The sequence below is a fragment of the Pecten maximus genome, chromosome 2 (assembly GCF_902652985.1).
Source record: "Pecten maximus chromosome 2, xPecMax1.1, whole genome shotgun sequence".
Taxonomy (NCBI): Eukaryota; Metazoa; Mollusca; class Bivalvia; order Pectinida; family Pectinidae; genus Pecten; species Pecten maximus.
The window spans coordinates 137,215-162,349 of record NC_047016.1 but is presented as its reverse complement, the minus strand read 5'-3'; the positions used below and the strand labels follow the sequence as shown (position 1 = coordinate 162,349).

General features: G+C 34.3%; 1 protein-coding gene and 1 long non-coding RNA gene across 2 annotated transcripts in view; one reads left to right on the top strand and one right to left on the bottom strand.

Moving 5' to 3' along the window:
* The window catches only part of LOC117344096 (GTPase-activating Rap/Ran-GAP domain-like protein 3), a 135,525-nt gene extending 124,901 nt beyond the window's left edge, over positions 1–10,624 (top strand). The window contains exon 28 of the mRNA XM_033906748.1: positions 1,875–10,624. Coding sequence (XP_033762639.1) covers positions 1,875–2,015 — 141 coding nt within the window. The 3' untranslated portion in view covers positions 2,016–10,624. The remainder of the gene's footprint in view (positions 1–1,874) is intronic.
* Positions 10,625–20,721: 10,097 nt separating this feature from the next.
* On the bottom strand, positions 20,722–23,707 carry LOC117344078. Its single transcript, XR_004536116.1, has 2 exons — positions 23,316–23,707; positions 20,722–23,273 (listed from the first exon to the last, which is right to left on the bottom strand). It is a non-coding gene; the product is annotated as an uncharacterized LOC117344078 (long non-coding RNA).
* Between the last annotated feature and the right edge of the window lie 1,428 nt (positions 23,708–25,135).

Sequence of the window (25,135 nt, the reverse complement as noted above, 5' to 3'; positions counted from 1 at the left end):
GGTGAAAACTTCCTTTAAATCGCTACTAGTAATAAAGTTATGAATGGGTTGGAACCAAATTTAACCAGAAACATCCTCTGGGAAAGAAGGGTAACGAATTTTACATAAATTGTGACACTGACATAACGGGGCCAGTGGAGTGGGTCCCCTTAAAATAGATAGAGATACATTCCTTTAAATCGCTACAAGTAATAAAGCTATGAATGGATCTGAACCTTTGGTCAGAAACATTCTTAGATGAAGAGGAACCGATTTTGCATAAATGATGACTCTGTCTGGGGCAAAAAAGGGGCGGGCCCAATACGGGGAATTCCTTGAAATCGCTACTAGTTATAAAGTTATGAATGGCTGGGAATCAAATTCAGTAAGAAACATTATTGGGGGAAGGGGAACATATTCTACCTAAATGACTTAATGGATTTTGATGAAATTTTAAAGCATTAGGGAGCTAAGGAGATCTAAAGTTGTATAAATGGAGGGTATGGGTCCCTGGGGCTGGAGAGAGGGGCCCTAATAGGGAAATCATGCAAAATAGAAGAAAAGTAAAGAAAAGAAAAAACAATCAAATTTTAAACAACAGTTGGAAGCTGCAGCAAAAAGGAAAAAAACAATTGAAACGTAACTTAGGGATCTGCTCTGATTTGAAAGGAGAAATATAACGATATAAAAATGAAAAGAAAATCATATGTCGGGAGTGCTCGTTTTTGAGCTATGATGGATCAAAGATAAGAATTTGACATGGTATGTGATTTTATGTGAATTCTGCTGTTTTTATCATCTGACTTTTCAAGATATAGTACAGATCAAATGGGGAAAAGTAGCTGTTTCTAAAACATATATAAAAATGAGGGGTTCAGTGTGCTTACTTTGTTATCCCAAACTAATATTTGTTTTTGTTAAGCTTTTCGGGGATACAGTTTAAAGTTCCCCATTTACAATCAAATGTGAAATTAATAATGAAAAAAGGGGCTAATTGCCCATATTGTTATGTATTATCTTCAATATGTTGAACATTGTAAAGTGTTAAAACAAAAATGAATTAGAAACATTCAAAAATGCCAACGCAATGATGGTTTAAGTGAAAACAGCTATGTGCAAATATGTGAAATTTGAGCCATGCACAAAATGATAGAAAAATACATTTTCAAAGTTGCCGGCAAATGGGTCATTTCTAAATTCATCTAAAACCGAATCTACTAATATATGATGTCTGAAATTTGACACATTTGTTCAGATACAACCTTGCTATAAAAGTGCCAATTTTTGTTATATATTACAAAGACTTTTTATTCAAGATTGAAACACGACTTTAACGAAACTGAAACCTCAGGAGAGTAGATCCTTAAAATATTTTTGTCATGACTAGTGAAATATCAAGGTGAGCGATGCAGGCCCTCTTGGCCTCTTGTGTCATCGGCATACTTTGATTGTAAGATAGGGCAGTTTAACTTGTATACCTGTTATATTTTGTTTAGCATTTCTCAATTTCACTGCACAAAATCTAAACAGATTTGTGGCGATCGGGTCCCTCTGTCGGCAGCCCCTTCTATTACCAATGAGAGAAGCTATAACTTACCCTGGTTATAACTAATTGAACATTATTAGTAATTAAACATAATTACTAATTGAACATTATTACTAAATTGAACATTATTACTAATTGAACATTATTACTAATTGAACATTATTACTATTAAGAAAGCCAAAAAGAAGCAGAACTTATTTCCAAAAATAACCACGATACTGAATCAAAGGATTTTATTTCAGAATTAATCATCAGAAGCATACCTTGAATATCATTCTCCTCAGTACAATGCATGCTATCGTATTTAAACCATTTTTTATATTTAATTATTTCAACTTTTTTATTATAGGAGAAGGACCGCCATGACTCGTCAAGCTCCGATTCTGGAATAAACATTCTTAAACCCATGGACGGGACAAGTAGTCCACCCCAAAGTCCCTATCAGAAGTGTGTAGGACAAATAGATTTCCAAAATCAGGATTTTCTATGATACAATGAGAAACTACAGTGTATGCTCCAATTCTCAAGGTACATTATGCTGAGAAGTTATTCCAGTATGTCATGCAGGTCTCTGTAAATGCATGATAGTCTCCAGGATTCCAGTCCAAAATTACTAGAAAATACAGAATTTTCTGTTAACGACTATATGTTCAAGTTAACAGAAAGTACAAAATATATCTTAATGAGTTATGGCTTATCGAAAAAGAAAATGCACAACATGCGTTAATAAGTGTCACTTAAGAGACTACAAGGGGTTAGGGTTACAGAATATAATACATGTTCTAGGTGAATTTAGGTCCTAATCACTACAAATATCACATGTCTTAAGAATTTTAAACCCAAGGTCACGAGAAAAAACCGTATGCAGGATTTTAGTCCAAGGTCACAAGAAAAAACAAAAACATTACAACGGATCTTTAAAAGTATTCGGGCATAAATCACTAGCAAAATCACGTTTATGGAATTTAGGCCAAAGTCACAACATGCAACAAGCATCCTACTGATGGAATGGATATGGATACTGATTGGAAATGTTAACGTCCAATGTTCCGGTTATCACAAAGGATACACCATTTACTACAATATATACATAATATGGCGGCAACGTTATATGTTCCAGTGATTGCCCAGGTGTTTCTGGTCACTACAACGGAAACTTGATATACCACCAACGTTTAATGTTTTAGTCATAACTACGGATACTTGATATACCGCCAAGGTTCAATGTTCTAGTCACCACTACAAATACTTCATATACCACCAACGTTTAATGTTTTAGTCACCACTACGGATACCTGATATACCACCAACATGTAATTTTCAAGTCACCATTACGGATACTTGATATACTTCCAAGGTTCAATGTTCTAGTCACCACTACAAATACTTCATATACCGCCAACGTTTATTGTTCCAATCACCACTACGGATACTTGATATAATGCCAACATTCAGTGTTCTAGTCACCACTACGGATTCTTGATATACCACCAACATGTAATTTTCTAGTCACAATTACGAACACTTGATGTTGATATACCGCCAACGTTGAGTATTCTAGTCATCATACAAGATACCTGATATACCGCCAACGTTCAGTGCCCAAGTCACCACTACGGATACTTGATATACTGCCAACGTTCAGTGTTCTAGTCACCACTTCGGATACGTGATACACCACCAACGTTTATTGTTCTAGTCAGTCACCACTACAGATACTTGATATACCGCCAACGTTTATTGTTCTAGTCATCACTACAAATACTTCATATACCGCCAACGTTTATTGTTTTAGTCATCACTACAAATACTTCATATACCGCCAACGTTTATTTATTTAGTCACCACTACGGATACTTGATACACCGCCAACGTTCAATGTTCTAATCAGTCACCACTTCGGATACTTGATATACTGCCAACGTTCAGTGTTCCGGTCACCACTTCGGATACGTGATACACCACAAACGTTCAGTGTTCTAGTCAGTCACCACTACGGATACTTGATATACTGCCAACACTTATTGTTCTAATCACCACTACAGATACTTGATATACCGCCAACGTTTATTGTTCTAATCACCACTACAGATACTTGATATACTGCCAACGTTCAGTGTTCTGGTCACCACTTCGGATACGTGATACACCACAAACGTTCAGTGTTCTAGTCAGTCACCACTACAGATACTTGATATACTGCCAACGTTCAGTATTCTGGTCACCATTACGGTTACGTGATACACCACCAACGTTTATTGTTCTAGTCAGTCACCACTACGGATACTTGATATACTGCCAACGTTCAGTGTTCTAATCACCACTACAGATACTTGATATACTGCCAACGTTCAGTGTTCTAATCACCACTACAGATACTTGATATACTGCCAACGTTCAGTGTTCTTATCACCACTACAGATACTTGATATACCGCCAACGTTTATTGTTCTAATCACCACTACAGATACTTGATATACCGCCAACGTTCAGTGTTCTAGTCACCACTAATGCAGGTTCTGTTTATTTGATCATTGTCGAAAATTGTTGCTTTGTAATGGCTGCCATATAAAACAGATTGCGCAGGTGTCTAAAAATCTAAACATGTAGTGATGACATAAAGGTTACACAACGAGTGGTTGTTGTATATAGTATTTCTTTCACTCGAGTTAGATTAAAAAAAAAAAATACTAAAACACGAGCGTGTGTTCTTTTCACAATATCAAATTCGGAAATGTATGGAAATATTATAATTGATTAGTAGGTTTATTCTTTCAAAGCAATACATTGATGAAAAAATATATATTTTAAAGAATATAACAGAACAACTGCGAACTACTTCCTGTGTGTTATCATTTCCAGGGCATCGTGAAGCGGCCTTCAAGTGCTAGCCAATCAAACTACATTGAACCATGTGATTAGAAAATACTCCCGGTCAAATGTCACCGTGTCAACCAATCAAAATACATTTTACAGTTTATTCCATGTTTGGTATAAATTGAATGTTATTCAAAAGTTGTAATGATTATTCCATGCCTTGGGAGTTGAATAACACCCTTTTATTATGGCAGAAATATTTTTATATACTTTTGCATAGGTGTAACCCTTTGTAGTGATGACATGTTTTGTATACAAGTGTGTATGGGTGTAATCCGTTGTAGTGGTGACGTGTTTTGTATATACCCCTGTATGAGTGTAATCCTTTTATAGTGGTGATGTATTATGTATATACCCCTATATGGGTGTAATCCGTTGTAGTGGTGACGTGTTTTGTATATACCCCTATATGGGTGTAATCCTTTGTAGTGGTGACGTATTTTGTATTTACCCCTATATGGGTGTAATCCGTTGTAGTGGTGACGTATTTTGTATATACCCCTATATGGGTGTAATCCTTTTGTAGTGGTGACGTATTTTATATACATGTGGACAAGTGAAATCCTTTGCAGTGATTGGTATACGTGTGTGTATAGGTGTTATCTTTTGTAGTGATTATATTTATAAATACATGTTAACAGGAGAAAACTGCATTTGCAGCACTGTTCAGATGTATTTGATTAAGCTAATAGGCCTAGTGGTAACATCCATTACAGTTATCACCATTGTATTAGGAGGAAGTAACACATAAACATCGCTTGGTGGTGCAGATTCTTTGTATTGTTTGTAGTGTTCAGAGGGTTAGGGGAGTGATCATGTGGGTGTGTAAATTTGGCGTTGTTTGTAGTGTTCAGAGGGTTAGGGGAGTGATCATGTGGTTGTGTAAATTTGGCGTTGTTTTACAACATGCATCACTAAAACGATTTCCTGGCATGTCATTCTTACGTACATGTAGAGTGCCTTTGTTGCAGGAGAATCCATTTCTGTCCTACAAATACTTTAATCATCTGTATCTTCATTCTCTTATATATCATTAATAGTGATTGTTGTGGACTCAGAATGAATGATTTAAGATAAATTGATTATCGACCAGAAGTCATTCGTTATTGCATCTCATTTATGCCTCATACCGAAGTCTAATCTAACCTCATACCGAAGTCTAATCTAAAAGAGGCGGAACTCGTTTAAAACAAATTCCCCCACTTCTGGCAAGTTGAGAATTCCTTTACTTTAATTTTACCATCGGGCTTAAAATAACGTTAACTTTTGATATTTCAAGTCTGTGACTTATTATTTTGTCCTTTAAATTCGTTAGATTCTTTACATTTGCAAAATATTAGATTGTCTGACCATATTGATATTGTTGTCGTTGTTGATGTAATACGTATATCCACAATTGTTCTATCTAGTGCCTATACTGGACCGTTCTGTCCTAGTTACCCTTGAGACCGATACGTATGCAACGAACTTCGTCTGTCTCTTCCTTTCTTCGTCTGTTCGTAAATAGTATGAACGCATTTCAAATGCAGATATGAATGATCGATTTTTATGATCATTGAATTTAATAGTTGCTCATCTGATATAACTTACAATGTTGATTTTTAGCCCTTCTCATAACATATGTCCACATATTTTCTTCATATCAGTGTGGATTTTAGTTTTAGCTGTATCATCTGTATATTGTTGAGAACAGGATCATATGCGGATCAATGATGCCGTATTATCTATTTTATACCTACCACAACTGATGAACCGAAATACAATAAATACTCCTTTTCATCGTGACGTTATATTGATATCCAATTGCTTTATAGTGTGATACTAGTTCGCTTTTGTCAATACAGCTAACCCTAGTAGTTAGTGTTGACAAGGACTTACTTGAAATGGCCGTTCCGCAGGACATTTAAAATATTTTGTAATCAGTTTATTGGAACAGTATCCAAATATTGTAATAATCACTCCGTTTTTGCTTTCCTTGTTATATTGCGCTTCGGTATACCAGCTGTCAGAGAACAGCAATATAACGGTTTACAGATCACGGAAATATAATGTCTGTCAGAGAACAGCAATATGATGCCTAATATATCACAGAAATATAATGTCTGTCATTCAGAGAACGAAAATATATAAGCAGTAAGTAAAAGGAAATAGATTGACTGACACTGAAAGTAGAATGGCTTACTGTTAAAATGAGTTGACTGGCTGTAAGAATAGATGTTTGCTGAAGGTGAAAACAGATTGGCTGTGAAAGTGAAAGTAGATTAATTGACATATATAAAAGTGATGGACTTGCAGTGACACTAGATTGACAGTTAGTGCAAAAGGATTGACTGACAATAAAAATAGATTGACAAATAATGGAAATAGTTTGACTGACAGCTAGTGAAAATAGATTGACTGACAGCTAGTGAAAATGATGGACTGATAATGAAATTAGACTAACTGTTAATGAAATAATGAAATATATTGCCTGACATTGAAAATAGATTGACTGACATTTAAAATAGATTGACTGACAAAGGAAATCAGTTGATTGACAGGTTGTCTGTCACTGCAAATAGATTGACTGACAGTTAATCGAAATAGATCAACTGATTTAGTGACCAAATATTGACTGACAGTTAGTAAAAAATAGTTTGACTGACAATTAGTAAAAGATAGATTGACTGACAGTTAGTAAAAGATAGTTTGACTGGCAGTTAGTAAAAGATAGATTGACTGACTGTTAGTAAAAGATAGTTTGACTGACAGTTAGTTAAGATATATTGACTGACAGTTAGTAAAAGATAGATTGACTGACAGTTAGTAAAAGATATATTGACTGACAGTTAGTAAAAGATAGATTGACTGACAGTTAGTAAAAGATATATTGACTGACAGTTAGTAAAAGATATATTGACTGACAGTTAGTAAAAGATAGATTGACTGACAGTTAGTAAAAGATAGATTGACTGACAGTATACAATAGATCGACTGACAGTAGTAAAAGATAGATCGACTGACAGTAAACAATAGATCGACTGACAGTTAGTAAAAGATAGTTTGACTGACAGTTAGTAAAAGATAGATTGACAGACAGTTAGTAAATGATAGATTGACTGACAGTGAGTAAAAGGTAGATTGACTGACAGTTAGTAAAAGATGGATCGACCGACAGTTAGTAAAAGATGGATCGACCGACAGTAAGTAAATGATAGATTGACTGACAGTTAGTAAAAGATAGATTGACTGACAGTTAGTAAAAGATAGATCGACTGACAGTTAGTAAAAGATAGATTGACTGACAGTATACAATAGATCGACTGACAGTTAGTAAAAGATAGATTGACTGACAGTTAGTAAAAGATAGATTGACTGACAGTTAGTAAAAGATAGATTGGCTGACAGTAAACAATAGAACGATTGACAGTAAAAGATAGATTGGCTGACAGTAAACAATAGATCGATTGACAGTAAAAGATAGATTGACAGACAGTAAACAATAGATCGATTGACAGTAAAAGACAGATTGGCTGACAATTATTTGAAATATATTAACTGACGATTAGTGAGAATAGATCGACAAACACATAAGTTATATTGTGAAAGAGATTGACTGCAAGATAAAATGAGATTGACATCCTTTTAATTGAAACATTGTTGACGTGAATATAGATACTTTCATATCATAAACATATCATACCCAAAGTAAAAAGTGTTTAACCTTTAATCAGATACATATCTTGTCAACTAAGATGCATGCCTAAATTTCCACAGAAACGTTTGTAGTTACGCCAAATGAATGAACATGTCTTGTCTTTCATTAGAAATTTTAACTTATGAGTAAATGATTGATTGAAGTTCGTGACTATATTTGATAGGGAACTAATGGTGAATTTGTGTGTAATTGTATGTCAACATCTTGACGTAGTCAGTAATAACATTTAGGCGTTTATGACGACATATTGACTTAGTCAGTAATAATATAAATTTATGTCGACATCTTGACTTAGTAATACTATTTGGAAGTTTATGTCGACATCTTGACTTAGTCAGTAATAGTATTTGGAAGTTTATGTCGACATCTTGACTTAGTCAGAAATAATATTTTGAAGTTCATGACGACATCTTGACTTAGTCAGTGATAATAATTGGAAGATTATGACGACATCTTGACTTAGTCAGTAATAGTATTTGGAAATTTATGACGACATCTTGACTTAGTCAGTAATAGTATTTGGAAATTTATGACGACATCTTGACTTTGTCAGTAATAATATTTGGAAGTTTAGGACGATATATTCACTTAGTCAGTGATAATAATTGGAAGTTAATGACGATATATTAACTTAGTCAGTAATATTATTTGGAAGTTTATGACAACATCTTGACTTAGTAATAATAATTGGAAGTTTATGACGATATAATGACTTAGTCAGTAATATTATTTGGAAGTTTATGACAATATATTGACTTAGTAATAATAATTGGAAGTTTATGACAACATCTTGACTTAGTCAGTAATAGTAATTGGAAGTTAATGACGATATATTAACTTAGTCAGTAATTGTCTTTGTAAGTTTTTAATGACATCTTGACTCAGCGAGTGAGAATGTTTGTATTAAGTCGACAATGATATCCTGACATTGTCAGTAACTATGTATTTAAGCTAAGGATGACATCATGAGCTAGTAATTATGTTTGCATGTAAGCCAATGACGATATCCTGACTTAGTCAGTAACTATGTATTAAGCTAAGGATGACATCATGAGCTAGTAATTATATCTGTCGGTAAGCAAATGACGATATCCTGACTTAATCAGTAACTATGTATTAAGCTAAGGATGACATCATGAGCTAGTAATTATATCTGTCGGTAAGCAAATGACGATATCCTGACTTAATCAATAACTATGTCTTTTAGCTAATAATGACAACCTGATATAGAAACTATGTTTGACTGTATGCTAATGATAATTTTCTGACCTAGTCAGTAACTATACTATGATTGTCAGCTAATGACGACGTCCTGGCTCGGTTCCTGTGTTAGTAAGTGATGCCATAATGACCTGGTCAGTAACTATGTTTGTGTGTAAGGTAATGATCAAAATATGACTTAGTTGTCTGTAAGGTTATGTTCGCATCATGCCTTAGACATGAAATCTTATTGAGCGTAAGCTAATGATGACATTCGTACTTAGGAAATGTATTGGACTTTGTGCTATGTGTCATAGGCATAGTTAACATGTATCACATATATTGAAAAAGTCAGAGTGTGTGTCCTTTCCTATAAATTCGAAAATATATACTGAAAAATTCAATGCATATATATATACTATACTACATGTCTTGTCAATGTCAATAGATTTGTTTCGCCTGCTAATAGAAAACATTGGCACAGTCTATACAGTATATATATCAACAGCGAAAAGGTTTAACCATCAAGTTAATGATATTGTTATATTGATAGGCTGATGAGTATGTAGCGCTTACAGGCTGTTGGTCATGCCTTCGCCTCGTCATGCCTTGGTTAAAAACTTTGTATATGCTTATAAACACCTGTTAGCTGTAAAATGATTACATATCATGTTAAATGTCGTGGTTGTACGCTAATTGAATATGTATCTTCACATCAACTAAATAACGTATTAAGCAGAAGGTAAATAGAATATTTTACTGACTCTAATCTTAGGGACATTACTTTAAACTATATTGATATCTTGATTTTAATTTAAATCGCCAACTTCACCATGTAACATAAATTAATGGATATGCCGGGTTATAATAAGGAATTGCATGGCATGCATGTGATATTGGTGAGTTATTAAATACCCTTACTGTAATCTAGCTTGACTGTGTTACCTAATTTATCATTTAAGCGGTATGTGATGCGTTAATAGCACGACTAGGGTTGACTTAATTGGGTAAGGATCAGAGTTAAATAGGGTTAAACCCAAACCCAATATATACTCCGAGTTATTCGATATGTATTGATAGATTTAAACAATGCACATAGTTTGGCTAAAAACAATGGATAATTCATAGCAAATGATAATCTAACATTTCGATAATAATGACAATAGACATTCCTGTTAGCGGACTATACATATCGACAGCCTGTGTGTTTACTAATTCTTTAAGTTGTATTACTATAAAACAACGTATCACTCATCTCATATAACCTTGACATACGTCGGTAAACCTTATAACCTTTGTTTAATCAAATAAACTGTTTAAAGCATGTTCAAGTTTGTTTTATGTTTGTAAGGGTTGGGTTGAGGGTAAAATCACACTTGAATATAGCAAAATGTTTGCTGATAAAATGTGTTGATAACATAATGTGAGGTAGAATGTACAGACATATTATCGATCGGTAAATTAGACAAGTGTGTGAGGTGAAGTGTAGTGTCACATATATTTAGGTAAATTACACTATTGTTTGAAGTAAATTGTAGTGTCACAGATAATTTTATAAATTACATAGTGCGTGGAGTAAAATTTAGTGTCACAGATAAATTTGTAAATAACACTAGTGTGTATGGTAAAGTATATAGTGTCACAGATAATTCTATAAATTACACTATTGTGTGATAATTTTGTAAATTACAATAATATCTGAAGTTAAATGTATAAACATATAATAAATCAGTAAATCACACTCGTGTCTGAGATTAATTGTACAGACACATTTTAAATCAGTAAATCACACTCGTGTCTGAGGTTAAGTGTACAACACATTATAAATCATTAAATCACACTCGTATCTAAGGTTAAGTGTACAAACACATTATAGATCAGTAAATCACACTCGTGTCTGAGGCTAAGTGTACAAACACATTATAGATCAGTAAATCACACTCGTGTCTGCGGCTAAGTGTACATACACACATTATAAATCAGTAAATCACACTCGTGTCTGAGGCTAAGTGTACATACACACATTATCAATCAGTAAATCACACTCGTGTTTGAGGTTAAGTGTACAAACACATTATAAATCAGTAAATCACACTCGTGTCTGAGGGTAAGTGTACATACACACATTATAAATCAGCAAATCACACTCGTGTTTGAGGTTAAGTGTACAGACACATTATAAATCAGTAAATCACACTCGTGTCTGAGGTTAAGTGTACAAACAAATTATAGATCAGTAAATCACACTCGTGTCTGAGGTTAAGTGTACAGACACATTATAGATCAGTAAATCACACTCGTGTCTGAGGCTAAGTGTACAAACACGTTATCAATCGAAAAATTACACTCGTGTCTGAGGTTAAGTGTACAACATATTATAAATCAGTAAATCACACTCGTGTCTGAGATTAAGTGTACAAACACATTATAGATCAGTAAATCACACTCGTGTCTGAGGTTAAGTGTACAAACACATCATAGATCAGTAAATCACACTCGTGTCTGAGATTAAGTGTACAGACACATTATAAATCAGTAAATCACACTCGTGTCTGAGGCTAAGTGTACATACACACATTATAGATCAGTAAATCACACTCGTGTCTGAGGTTAAGTGTACAGACACATTATAAATCAGTAAATCACACTCGTGTTTGAGGTTAAGTGTACAAACACATTATAGATCAGTAAATCACACTCGTGTCTGATGTTAAGTGTACAAACACATTATAGATCAGTAAATCACACTCGTGTTTGAGGTTAGGTCTACAAACACATTATAAATCAGTTAATCACACTAAAAATATATAAATGCAGCAAGTTCTTCAATACACAATGTCACAAGGATTCCCCGGTCAAGCGTCTAGTACAATTGCCATTTTAATTTGAGGAGAGCATTAAAGAGCATCTTAAATTGCCTTTAATATATATGTGAAACTACAATTTCAGGCTATCTGGGAGTAGGCGGCTTTAAGGGTTATAGTCGTTTAATCTATGGTATATATAACACACCACTCCTTAGTGAAAAGTAAGTTTTCCTGAACAGGAAACTATTGTTAACTATTAAAACACATCTAAATTCTAGATAAAGCATCAGCCAAACAATTAAAATTGTCTTTACCTTTGATGTGCTTGATATCTAAATCGGGCTCTTGCAAAGCCAATCTCGACCTGAGAATTCTTTGATTTTCGTTTTTCATTTCCCCAATGAATCTCAATGGGTTATGTTCGTACATACTACCACAGACAAAAAAGCAGTACAGATATAGACAACAAATTTAACCAGAGCCAAAATCAACGCCAAACTTTCTATCTCGATGGTAGAATTATTTCTCTAGCGCTTGTCAAACTTTTTGGAGAATCAACAAATGGAGTGGTTAATTTGTTCAACATCCTCTTTCATCAAAACAGCACCAACACCAGGTGCAGTATAGCATCGATTGTTGGGGTTTGATAGTGATTACGTTTCAGTGCTTTGTTCAGTGGTTTTGGGTCGATGCATAATCTAACCTTCCCTGATGGTTTAGTTACCACTACCATCGATGATATCCATTCTGTAGGGATTTTGACAGGTGTTATGATCTCCTCTCTGTTGAGTGTGTCAAGCTCATTCTTCAGTTTTTCCTTAACTGCTACTGGGACCTTTCTAGTAGGTATCTGGACAGGTTGTTCCTCTTTGTTTACCTCTAGGTGAAGTTTCCCTGGAAGTTTACCCAAACATTTGAAAACAGTGCTGTATTTGGAAACTAGGTCACTGTGACCTGTTTCTTTCACTGCTCGGACACTCTGTTCATGTTGTTCCTCATCTTGCTGGACACACAAGTTTTTGTTCACAGTAATGAGTCCCATTGTTTTGTGATGCCTGTGATCCTAATATTGCCTTGACCTTTCCTTTGACCACAATAAACTCCACACTGTATTTCTTTTTAGTTGCTGGGTTATTGATTTTTACCCTTCTCTTTCCTAATGGCTTTGTTTCAGACTTATTAAACATGACCAATGTCATTGTGGTGGACTCCAGCTCTTTATGCTTGGCATCTTGGAATACTCTGGAATACACTTCTGCTGGTAATATGTTTACCGTTGATCCACTGTCCACTTGAAAACACACCTCTTTGCCCTGGATCAACATTTTTGCTTGAATTCCTTTACTGAAGCTGTTGACAACGTTCACATACTCAATTGTCAATACAAACTCATCACTGTCGTTATCCTCCTCATCTACGTAGTGAACAACTTTTGGTCGAGATGTCTGTGTCAAGCATTTGATCTTGAAGTGGTTATTCTTTCCACAGTTTGAACATGTTTTACCCCATGCTGGACAGGTCTCTTTTTTCTTTAAATCATGATGACGTCCACAAAACCAGCATTCCACATCTTGTGATGGACGAGTTTCTGTTTTTTCGGGGCTTGTTTACATTTCCTCGCACACTATTTTTGTTGTTTCCTTTTGCGCTGGCTTTTTTACAAACTGGACCTCCTCATGTGATATCTCCTTTAACTGCATAGTAGTCTTTTCACATGATCTATAAATGTCTATGCGCTTTCTTAGATCCAGCTTTCTGTCTTGCAGGAGTTTTTTCCTTGTGTTATTGTCCCTAACGCCCATGACGACTCTATCGCGAATTAAGTCATCCTCAAGGCTTCCATATTTGCATGTTTTTGCCAGCGACCGGAGAGCTGCTATATAGCTGTCTATAGTTTCATTCTGTTCTTGTTCTAGTTTATTGAACATTTATCGTTCGTAAGTGTCATTGGTTTGACCAACACAGTATGATTCATACTTCTCTATGACCTTTTCAATGTCCTTTCGGTCGTCTTCACGGTCAAATGTTAACCCGTCGAATAGCTGTAACGCTCGATGCATGTTACCAACGTGGCTGTACGTAAACCCGAGTGCTTCATATTCAATCCTGTGGCGATTTCATAATTCTCCCACACTCTCTTGAACTTCTTCCAGTTCGAACTTAAGTTCCCTTTCATGTCTAGCTTTGAAGGGGGTGGTAGATTTGACGGGGCTTGTACGACAATCGGTGGTTGTTCTGAAGCCATTGTTTACTTTTACTGATGGCGAGGGTGACCACGTGTTTTTGTTGACCGTCCGGTCAATTTACGTTTATGCGGTCTGATGCTAAAGTTCGACACCGTTCGGTGTTTCTTCACAATAAACAGTCACTTACAGTTCATATTTCCATCTTCTGACACCATGTAACGTTTGGTAACGTCTTGATAACAGATAACATACACCGAATCTTCGTTTAACATGTGTATTAGGTCGCCATCTTACATACTACTACAACTACGCCACCTAGTGTTATGGGTAGTAGCTCATTATTTCATATGATGTTACATGGGGAGTGTTCATTATTGAATTATCGTTACAATGTCCTTCAACATGATTCTACATTTGCATGACAAAACTCTCATTTAAACAAATTTCAGAGTCAATATCAGGATGGTGAGTCTTTTGAAGAAGTCGCGAATCCCTCACAGATGTGCTTCTTACTCTACTTCTAATTACTTCAAACTCTAGAGGATTGCTCGAAAGATCACACTTGCCACCGATATCCTCTCGATCGTGATCTAGCCATGAAAGTGTCAACTAAGCCTTAAATGATCCTCAGCTGCTGAAAGATAAGAAACCTTCATACTCAGTTAACGAGTGACAGCACAAGAGGGGAATATACCAATAATGTCATGTTCAATAGTTTTAATACTTCCTGTCTTATAAGGAGTACTGGACACCCAGGGATCTACTCTAAATTTCTCTCTAGCGAAGTCATTTTCGGAAATCAGCGACACGCCCTCTTTAGGAAGTTCTGGTCATACACCAACAGATCCAGTAACTAAGCCTGTCTTAAGATAAGCACAACGGAAAGGCACATTAACAGGAACATAACTCTACACGCTGAAGCAAAACACTAACACCACATGAAATATTATCTTTTCAAAGGCTCTAGAAACACCAATTGGAAGCTCCAGTATCACGTAAAATCTTCACGGGTTTTCACGTTGGCATTATCATCTACAAGTGAGAAAAAAAAATCAGAAATGAAGGGAGAGTACTTTTAAAATACACAATCAAATATTGAGCTTTTAACCTCAATAGACACTTTATAACCTTCCACAATATCACTAAGTTTCTAACTAGGCTTTGACATAGGTAACATAAAAGGAACTGTTTTCGCCATTGCTCTTTACGATGGAGGAAATAACACTCAGACATAACCTGTCCTACCTTTTTCAACAAAGTGTCTAATAATCTAATCTCAGCTTTTCTCAGTTGAGATTTTCTAGTTAAACAAAAAGTAATTCTTGATAACATTAAATAACACTTGCTAACTTTCATAATAACATCTATGGAAGGCGCTTCTACAAACTCCTCCACCTTCATAATTGCAGCCACCTTTATTTATTTGGTGGTTTCAAAGTATGAATAATTTCCAAATATATTTGACAAACAAAGCTTATGTTGATAATTCAAGTATCTAGTTTTGATCATGAATCAAATCCCGGACGAGCCCCCCAATCTTTCTTTATGTGATAATAATAGAAAGATGAAAACATGAAGTTAAATTCAAAGAACAATTTAATGATATGTACAGAATAAAGCATGCTACAGAGAAAATTTACAACTGAAATTTAGTTGTGTACAAGGTGGTGTATTAAATCAACACTGATAATAACTTATAACAGATGTCATTGGGTAATCCTTTCCTAACCGTTTTTTCCAGAATTACGAATGCCTTATGAATCAAACAGTTAACAGATCCAGGCAATTAATAATCAAATAGTATTTATAAAGCTCTCCTTGCCAATTGTAAACCAGCCCTGAATGACAATTTCTCGTGGTATTTATACTATTTTGCCAAATCGTCTAAGTACATTCTCAAAACATCTCTTTTCTGGAATCCTTCGACCCACTACCTGCAAACAACCACTCGTCAATAAACCCTTCCAGAAGGGTCTTAATATGTTTAGGCCCTTCTATTTCCATATAAGATAAAGATCTATTTCTCTTGAGTAAACCACATATATACCTCTTACATTTCTGTAAAGGTGTCTCCCTTTAATGTTTGATATATAAAACAACAGTCATCAGAGTTGTACAGTAGATGGCTAGTTATTTTTATTCTTCTTTTTTTTTTATATGCCAATTGCGCCATGGTATTAAAGTCGTCGACACTTGCGAGCATTCAAAATTCATTCTGTATATCTGTATAATATATTCATCGAAATGTAAACTGCAAATAAGTCGCTGCTTAGTATTAATAATATGAAATTTAAGAAATATCCCTCAAGGAAACGGGCAGGAAATATTGATAACAAATTGTGAATGTAAAATCATCAAAGATGGCCACAAATCGTCAAATATCCTTCCAGTACTATTCAATTAATAGTAATAACAAATCGTGTTTATTGACGAATGGACGATGAACAGACAATTTAAGGACCACAGACTAAGGGAATCGAGCATCCCACCATTTCTCTGATTATGACAGGAAAAACATTTTTTGTATATAAACAAAGTTAATCTCGTATTACAACTCACCAGGTTTCTGGAAACTGTGGACTAAATCATTTTCAATTTATATTAAAGTGTGAATGATTGATAATTTGTCAAGTAGTAATAATGACAGTACAGACAAGTAAATTGTCGAATCAAAACACACATAAATTACAAACAGTCATAGTTATAGACATAGAACATGAAACAATTTCACGGATTTAGTAGATCGACAACAACAAAAACGTTATGTTTGTAAAAATGATACCCACAGTCGATAATTAATACGCCGAGGGCGTGTCGTATTAATTAGATAACATCTTAGGTGGTTACAGATAGTACATATGTAAAAGGAAATAAATAAATAAACAGTATAACTATAAAGGTTCAACAAAATGACATCGCGAGTTGAATCGATGTGATGGCAGCGCGTGCTATGTAGTAAACGTTTTTGTTTTTGTTTTTCTACGTAATAGGCTCATTTCGTCCAGCAAATCTCGGCCCAAACAGCGGATAGCAGTAACACTTTCGGGTGGCAAATCCCATATAACTGACTACAATTAGTATGTTTTAACGTAGATTGAATAAATGCCGAAATAACGTAAACGTATATAAACAGAAATGCATAATTTAAACAAAAAAAACGTTCATATGGTGGTCGAAAAGTCTGATTTGAGTAACAATTATATCAGGATAACTCGTCAAAAACCGATAACATGTACTCACACAACTTATTCAGCCAATCAACTGCTGATCCATGTGAACCAAATTCCTGAGGAAAATGTGGTTCTGAGGTCTGTAGGGATTAGTTTGATCAATAAACATATAGAGTGCGCGCTTCCTATAAGCGAGGATAAAGAATAATGTTATTAGGTTTGAAAAAACAAACATATACATCTCTACTGGAAATAGGATGGCGTGAAAAAAGGCCTTTCTTTTAAGCCAGATAGATATTTTTTATTTACCACAAGACTAAACACGGAACTTTGTACATTTCTGCGGACAAGGACATCATTATATAAGACTCTACAGAAGGTGTATGAAAATGCTAGATATACATTATTTTTAGGGCACTAAAATTATCATGCAGAAGATTATAATCTAAATCAAGGACTTTATAAATGGTAATGTATCTTAGACAAATGTATCGATAGAGACATGTTGGATAATTATAGATCAGGGTACATAAGGGAATGTAAAATGAAACGTAAACAAATATAATTTGGGGAAGATGTATATTAAAATCCTGGGGACGCCTTAAAGAGAAAGAGCAGACACTTTTAGAAATAGGAATGTTTCGATAATGATTAATATGGATTGCGCAGAGCTATAGAAAGGTGGTTAAATTGTGATATCATCAGAGATTTAATGATATGTATTTTACCAATAGGCGTAAGCACTCTTTTATTCAAATAATCTAAAAGATAATTTAAGCTTAACTAAGAAGATTCATATTAATTATTTTTTCTAAAACATCATGAAAGTCAATACCAAAATTACAATAACAAACAAGATATTTTTTTTGGTTTCCCCATTGTAACTTCCTTTCTAGACAAAAATATCCCTCATTATATTTCATGCTACCTATTCAAAATACTTCTTTCTTACTTTCATTTATTTTTTTTTTCGAGATATATCTGCATATCTTTTAACTCATCCAATGTCCCTTTTAAGGAATTTCCTAATTGCTAGAACTTCAGCACATGAAATAAATCAGGAGAGATAGGGTCACCATTACTGTTACTTTTGAAAAATGAAGACAAAATTCTTTCACGGATAAACAGATGATATTGAAATGCTCGAGGAAATTCAAATACGGACAGCCAGATTCATATCCAAGAACTACTCAGGCCGAGAAGAAGGTTACATGGCAAAAATGCTCCAAGAATTGCATTTACCATCACTCCAATCCAGACGAACATCACAGCGTCTCATTTTTATGTTCAAATGGTTGAGGGGTTGGTACTAGCTATACCACGATCTGATGTTCTCCAAAAGTCAAGACAAAAGAAAATCATCAAAACAACAAGGAACTTTGGATACTTTTGTATCTTAGAACATAGAACATAGTAGACACAAACGTCAACAACAACAGCAGACCCTACCAAGTTCACAGCTCTAAAACTACTCAACACAAGAACTCTTTCTTCATAAGAACAGTAGTTGACTGGAACAATCTGGAAGACAATGTTGTGCGCGCCCAAACAGTGGAGGGATTCAAACTTTCCCTCTCAAAGTAGCACCAATAAAGTGCTGTCCCATCTCTCTCTCCGTCGCGAAAAAACAGAATTGGGACCTGCGACGTACCTTTACAGATATAGATGAATTTAATCATTTTGAATGATTTGAGCCAAGCCCCGTATATCATTCCCAAAATCAAGCACTTTATCAACTAATCTCAACTAACTGAATAAAAGTATTTTTTTTCAAAATCAACAGTAAGTTGTAATATTTTTTACCTACTAACGTGAAATAAAAGCCGACTGATCTGTATTTATAAGATTATCAAAGACTTTTCTTATCTTATTTGCAATTGAACCTATTGCAACCTTATAAATTGAATTCAAGGAAGTGAAATATGACGCCAGTTCTTTAAGTATTGCCTTGGCATGCCAAGTTTGTTCTAGACACAAGATCTAGACATAATACAAAGTTTGGATTCAGTTCAGCGTGTCAACTGATGATGAAACGTCGACTAAAGACTTCTACTGCCATTGCCCAGTACGTCAAAGAACGATGGGAGTGTGTGCACACACATCCAACATACTATATTACCTTGGCTATTACAGAACGCTAGACAATCATAAACCGTTGCAACCACGAGCGAAGGAATTCAGAAAGAGCTTGAAATAGAATGAGGTTCTTGATAGTATAGAGCCTACGTCAATCATTTGTTTGGAGCACAACTTGAAATCTTGGATGTCCAATTGTCGTGACTAACGTCAGTTATAGGATTATAATCATTATAATCTGGTGTCATGATGACATCCTAAATATTATACCATACCCATTTATTTGCTAATTGCACAAATAAACCCTAACTAATAATTAACCAACGCAGATTGACAAAAAATAATTTGTGATAACATTTTCAACCAATAAAATATCAAAATGGCCATCTTGGATTTGTTCGTTTCCAATATAATCAATTTTATCAATTGCCAATTTAACAATATGGCCATTACATTCATATTTTCAATATGTAGCCCCACCTACATTTTATTATTACGTTCTATGATCAATAGCTCATTATGTAACCATTACTAGGTCAAACCATTTTGTGCATCCAACACTCGTAAGATAGCTCGTCTCAAAAGTTCGGACTAAAAATTACTTCTTGCATTTGTTTTGTCTTTAAATCTCTCAATTTCAAAATAGAAACATAATTGTAGGGCAAGTTGTTACCTTGAATGTGAGCTCGTCGTTGTGCATCATAAGATTAGATTATTAATTGTAAATCTTACTTTTTTTCTAGATAAACCTAACATTTTCAAAAACAAACTGAGTGTTAAAATAAATTTTACTTGTTTAAGTTGCTATAACGGTAAGGACAACTCACTACCAAAATAAAATCCAAAAGAAACGAGGGGCCATTTTGAAAACCTACCAAAAAATCAAGAAGTTGTCAGATAATATTGTACTCTCGATGACAAACCCCACACATTTGATTTTAAGTGTTTTCCATAGAAATAAATGTTTTATTGGTATCCGTGTATCAAAACCAAATCAGAATTTACCACCCGAGACAGTGGATCTATGTTTTCTTCAGTTTCAGTAATTGACCAGTAATTGGAAATAACATTGCTGAAAACGATCACTTGAACAAGTAAAGATGGTACCTTGCTGATGCAACCTATAACATATTCAACATGTTTTACAAATAGACAATTCAACAACAACTTTTAATTTTTTTTTATTTTTATTAATTAAAAAATACATTTTATCTCCATATAGAAAGACCACAGATATAATACTGTGTTTTCGTACAAATGCTTTGTTCTTAATACGTTAGCAGTTAATTAGTGGCAGTTTCAACAATAAACACTTGCGCTGGAGAACTTTTCATATTTAGTGACATTTAAAGTATAAAAATTAGTGGAAAATATGATAACTATCACAGAACAGAATATCAAGTACTAAGTATTAAACAATAAGGATGACATTTGTACACCTCATTTTAAAAGAGATGAACAGTTGTGCTTACAACAAAATTAAAAGAGAGCGATTATTTTTTGTGGAGAGCTAACAAATTTTGTACATCCGTCTACAACTCTGCTTCGCCAATTGAAATAGAATATGGCAAAAATGGCAGATTCCAAACTACTACGTAAAATGTATTCTTATCAACGTGTATATAACATTTTTGCATGCCAGCATGCACTGTAAAGAGTCCACATAAAATATACAAGCACTCTACATTAATGATACTGGAGGTAGTTCCTGATCTACAATTTATATTCACTTGAAATGCAAGATATGGCCTTTCTTTGGACAGAGTGGTCTCTGTCTTACACTTTACAAAGGTGTTTTTCACTCAATATTATACTCATATTAACGGTGACTTAACGATACATCGGCACAACAGTTTTTACTAAAATGATCAAAGTGAGATTAGATTTGTAGGAATCACACACAAACATATTTATCACAGATTATTTCATAAAAAACAACTGACTGCAAACACTTCCAAAATAACAGCTTTGCAATTGTAAAAGATATAAAGTATAATATCAACATACACTCAACAATACGTTTTAGTAAATAACTATGTGGCTGCCATGTATCATATCTTATCAGCAAACTGATGTTCAATATGTCAATAACTTAAAGTGAATACTGTGAAATTCAGTTAAACATCATCATCACTCTTTATTCCTCAATAATGAGAGTACAAAAACAAAATATTCACAAAGAAAATAAAGCTATTGAGGATAGTGTAATTCTCTTATAACGTGGGCATTAATTCAGTCAATGGAATTGAAATATAAGTTTGCAGCTTTTCTGAGGAAAAACGCACAATCCAAAATAAATTCCTCATTGATGCAATTCAAAATCAGCTACCTACATTAAATTTCGTAACAAAACAATAGTTGAAATACATGTATTTGATTTTATTAATACCCGCTCTTAGCAATACCAACAAAGGAACAACAGATAGAACAATTCAGCTTAGAGCTTTGATAACTTTACAGTGTATAGCTACAATGCCATAGGCTTGCATAACCTCTGATGTAAATAATTCAAATACCACCACTATAGTACTATATAACATACTTCACTAAAATTTATCTTCAAATAAATGAGTATTATATGCACACACCCTAACCTATCAGAAAACATGGACAGAACCGGAACTAAACACTGTTAATCGGATTCCATATAGATGTGATTAGAGTTTTATAACCTATCAGTAAACATGGACAGAACCGGAACTAAACACTGAATCGGATTCCATATAAATGTGATTAGAGTTTTATAACCTATCAGTAAACATGGACAGAACCGGAACTAAACACTGTTAATCGGATTCCATATAGATGAGATTAGAGTTTTATAACCTATCAGTAAACATGGACAGAACTGGAACTAAACACTGTTAATCGGATTCCATATAGATGTGATGAAGTTTTATAACCTATCAGTAAACATAGACAGAACTGGAACTAAACACTGTTAATCGGATTCCATATAGATGTGATTAGAGTTTTATAACCTATCAGTAAACATGGACAGAACCGGAACTAAACACTGTTAATCGGATTCCATATAGATGTGATTAGAGTTTTATAACCTATCAGTAAACATGGACAGAACCGGAACTAAACACTGTTAATCGGATTCCATATAGATGTGATTAGAGTTTTATAACCTATCAGTAAACATGGACAGAACTGGAACTAAACACTGTTAATCGGATTCCATATAGATGTGATGAAGTTTTATAACCTATCGGTAAACATGGACAGAACCGGAACTAAACACTGTTAATCGGATTCCATATAGATGTGATTAGAGTTTTATTTTCGTAGATAGCAGTGAAATCTCTCTGCACAAAGACTAAACTAATAACGATCCATGAAAATCTGCCCTACTGTTATATATGTTTTGTTATGTGAAGTTTGTAAAATAATGTTACGGTATAATCCATTAAATTAATGGGGAGATTGCAGAATAGCTTACCATCTCCCCACACTCATAGAGGCAAATCATTCATCTTCGCAACAAAGAAAATCCTGTGTCAAACATTATACAGATTTATGTAAAATCCCTCTATCCACACAGCAGGATTTCCCGTATAAGGTCCCATCTATCTGACTCTGGAGGGAACATGGCCTAGAGATATACTAAAAATGTTAAAATGAACTCATCCTTAGGAGAGGAAAATAATGCTAAAATGAACTCATCCTTAGGAGAGGAAAATAACCTACAATGTTAAAATGGACTCATCCTTAGGAGAGGAAAATAACCTACAATGTTAAATGGACTCATTCTTAGGAGAGGAAAATAACCTACAATGTTAAAATGGACTCATCCTTAGGAGAGGAAAACAACCTACAATACTTTACCAAGTTTACCCTAACAGATTATATCAGCTGTATTTAAAAAATTGTAGTTAATTGCATTTGAAATTGTACACATATGATTAACTGTTAGTTTATATGTATCAATGTAAATATATTCTGTTATGAAAATCATAGATATACCAATTTAAATATATAAAGGTAAATTAACGAAATTATTTAAAACATGAGTATTATGTGAAAAATCATTCAAATATGGTTTAAATTATTAATTCATACAAGAATTCCACGGAAGTGGAGGTGTCGCCTGTGTATGCGAATAATTAAAGGGTCATAACTCTTTAAAATTAGGACTTGAATAAAAAAAAACAATAACAAACTTGTCCACAGTATTATGGTAACGAACATTCTATTTTCGCAAAAAAAAATAAAGGGCTATAACTCTTTTAAAAAGGTCCGAATAAATTTGGTTAACGAACTTGTCCACAGTATTATGGTAACGAACCTTCCCATGAAGTTTCAAATTAATCCTGTAATAATTATTCAAGTTATTGAGTGGAAACCATTCTCGCAAAAAATTAAAGGGCTATAACTCTTTTAAAAAGGTGCGAATAATTTTGGTTATCGAACTTGTCCGAGCTATCATGGTAATGAACCTTCCCATGAAGTTTCGAATTAATCCGTTCTAAACTACTAAAGTTATCGCACGAAAACCATTTTCCGGACGACGCCGACGCCGACACCGACGCCAAAGTAATACCTATATGTCTCCTTTTTCAAAGGCGACACAAAAATTGCAATTACTCTCGATCAATTACAAACATGAAAATCACAGCGATAGTCTACAGTATTGCAACCTTACCCATTATGTGTCTTTGGTTTCATTTAAGGTTATATTGATTACATCCCAACAGCTTCCATTTTAAATCTGCAGTTATTTTGTATGGCATCAAAATTTGGATAAATGCATAATCATACATATTTATTTTAACATGATATAATTATTAGCTTACTTTGTTCGAACCGCACTCTGAAACTACTGGTAATTATCTTGTCTATCACTGACCCTCACCAAGCAGCTACAAGAAGTTTGTTACTAAACCTCAATCGACTACTACAGGTAATTAACTTGTTTGTTACTAAACCTCAATCGACTACTACAGGTAATTAACTTTTTTGTTACTGAACCTCAATCGACTACTACAGGTAATTAACTTGTCTGTTACTGAACCTCAATCGACAGCTACAGGTAATTAACTTGTCTGTTACTGAACCTCAATCGACTACTACAGGTAATCAACTTATTTGTTACTAAACCTCAATTGACTACTACAGGTAATTAACTTGTCTGTTACTGAACCTCAATCGACTATACAGGTAATTAACTTGTTTGTTACTGAACCTCAATTGACAGTTACAGGTAATTAACTTGTCTGTTACTGAACCTCAATCGACAGCTACAGGTAATTAACTTGTTTGTTAATGAACCTCAATCGACAGTTACAGGTAATTAACTTTTTTGTTACTAAACCTCAATCGACTACTACAGGTAATTAACTTTTTTGTTACTGAACCTCAATCGACTACTACAGGTAATTAACTTGTTTGTTACTGAACCTCAATCGACAGTTACAGGTAATTAACTTGTCTGTTACTGAACCTCAATCGACTACTACAGGTAATTAACTTGTCTGTTACTGAACCTCAATCGACTACTACAGGTAATTAACTTGTCTGTTACTGAACCTCAATCGACAGTTACAGGTAATTAACTTGTCTGTTACTGAACCTCAATCGACAGTTACAGG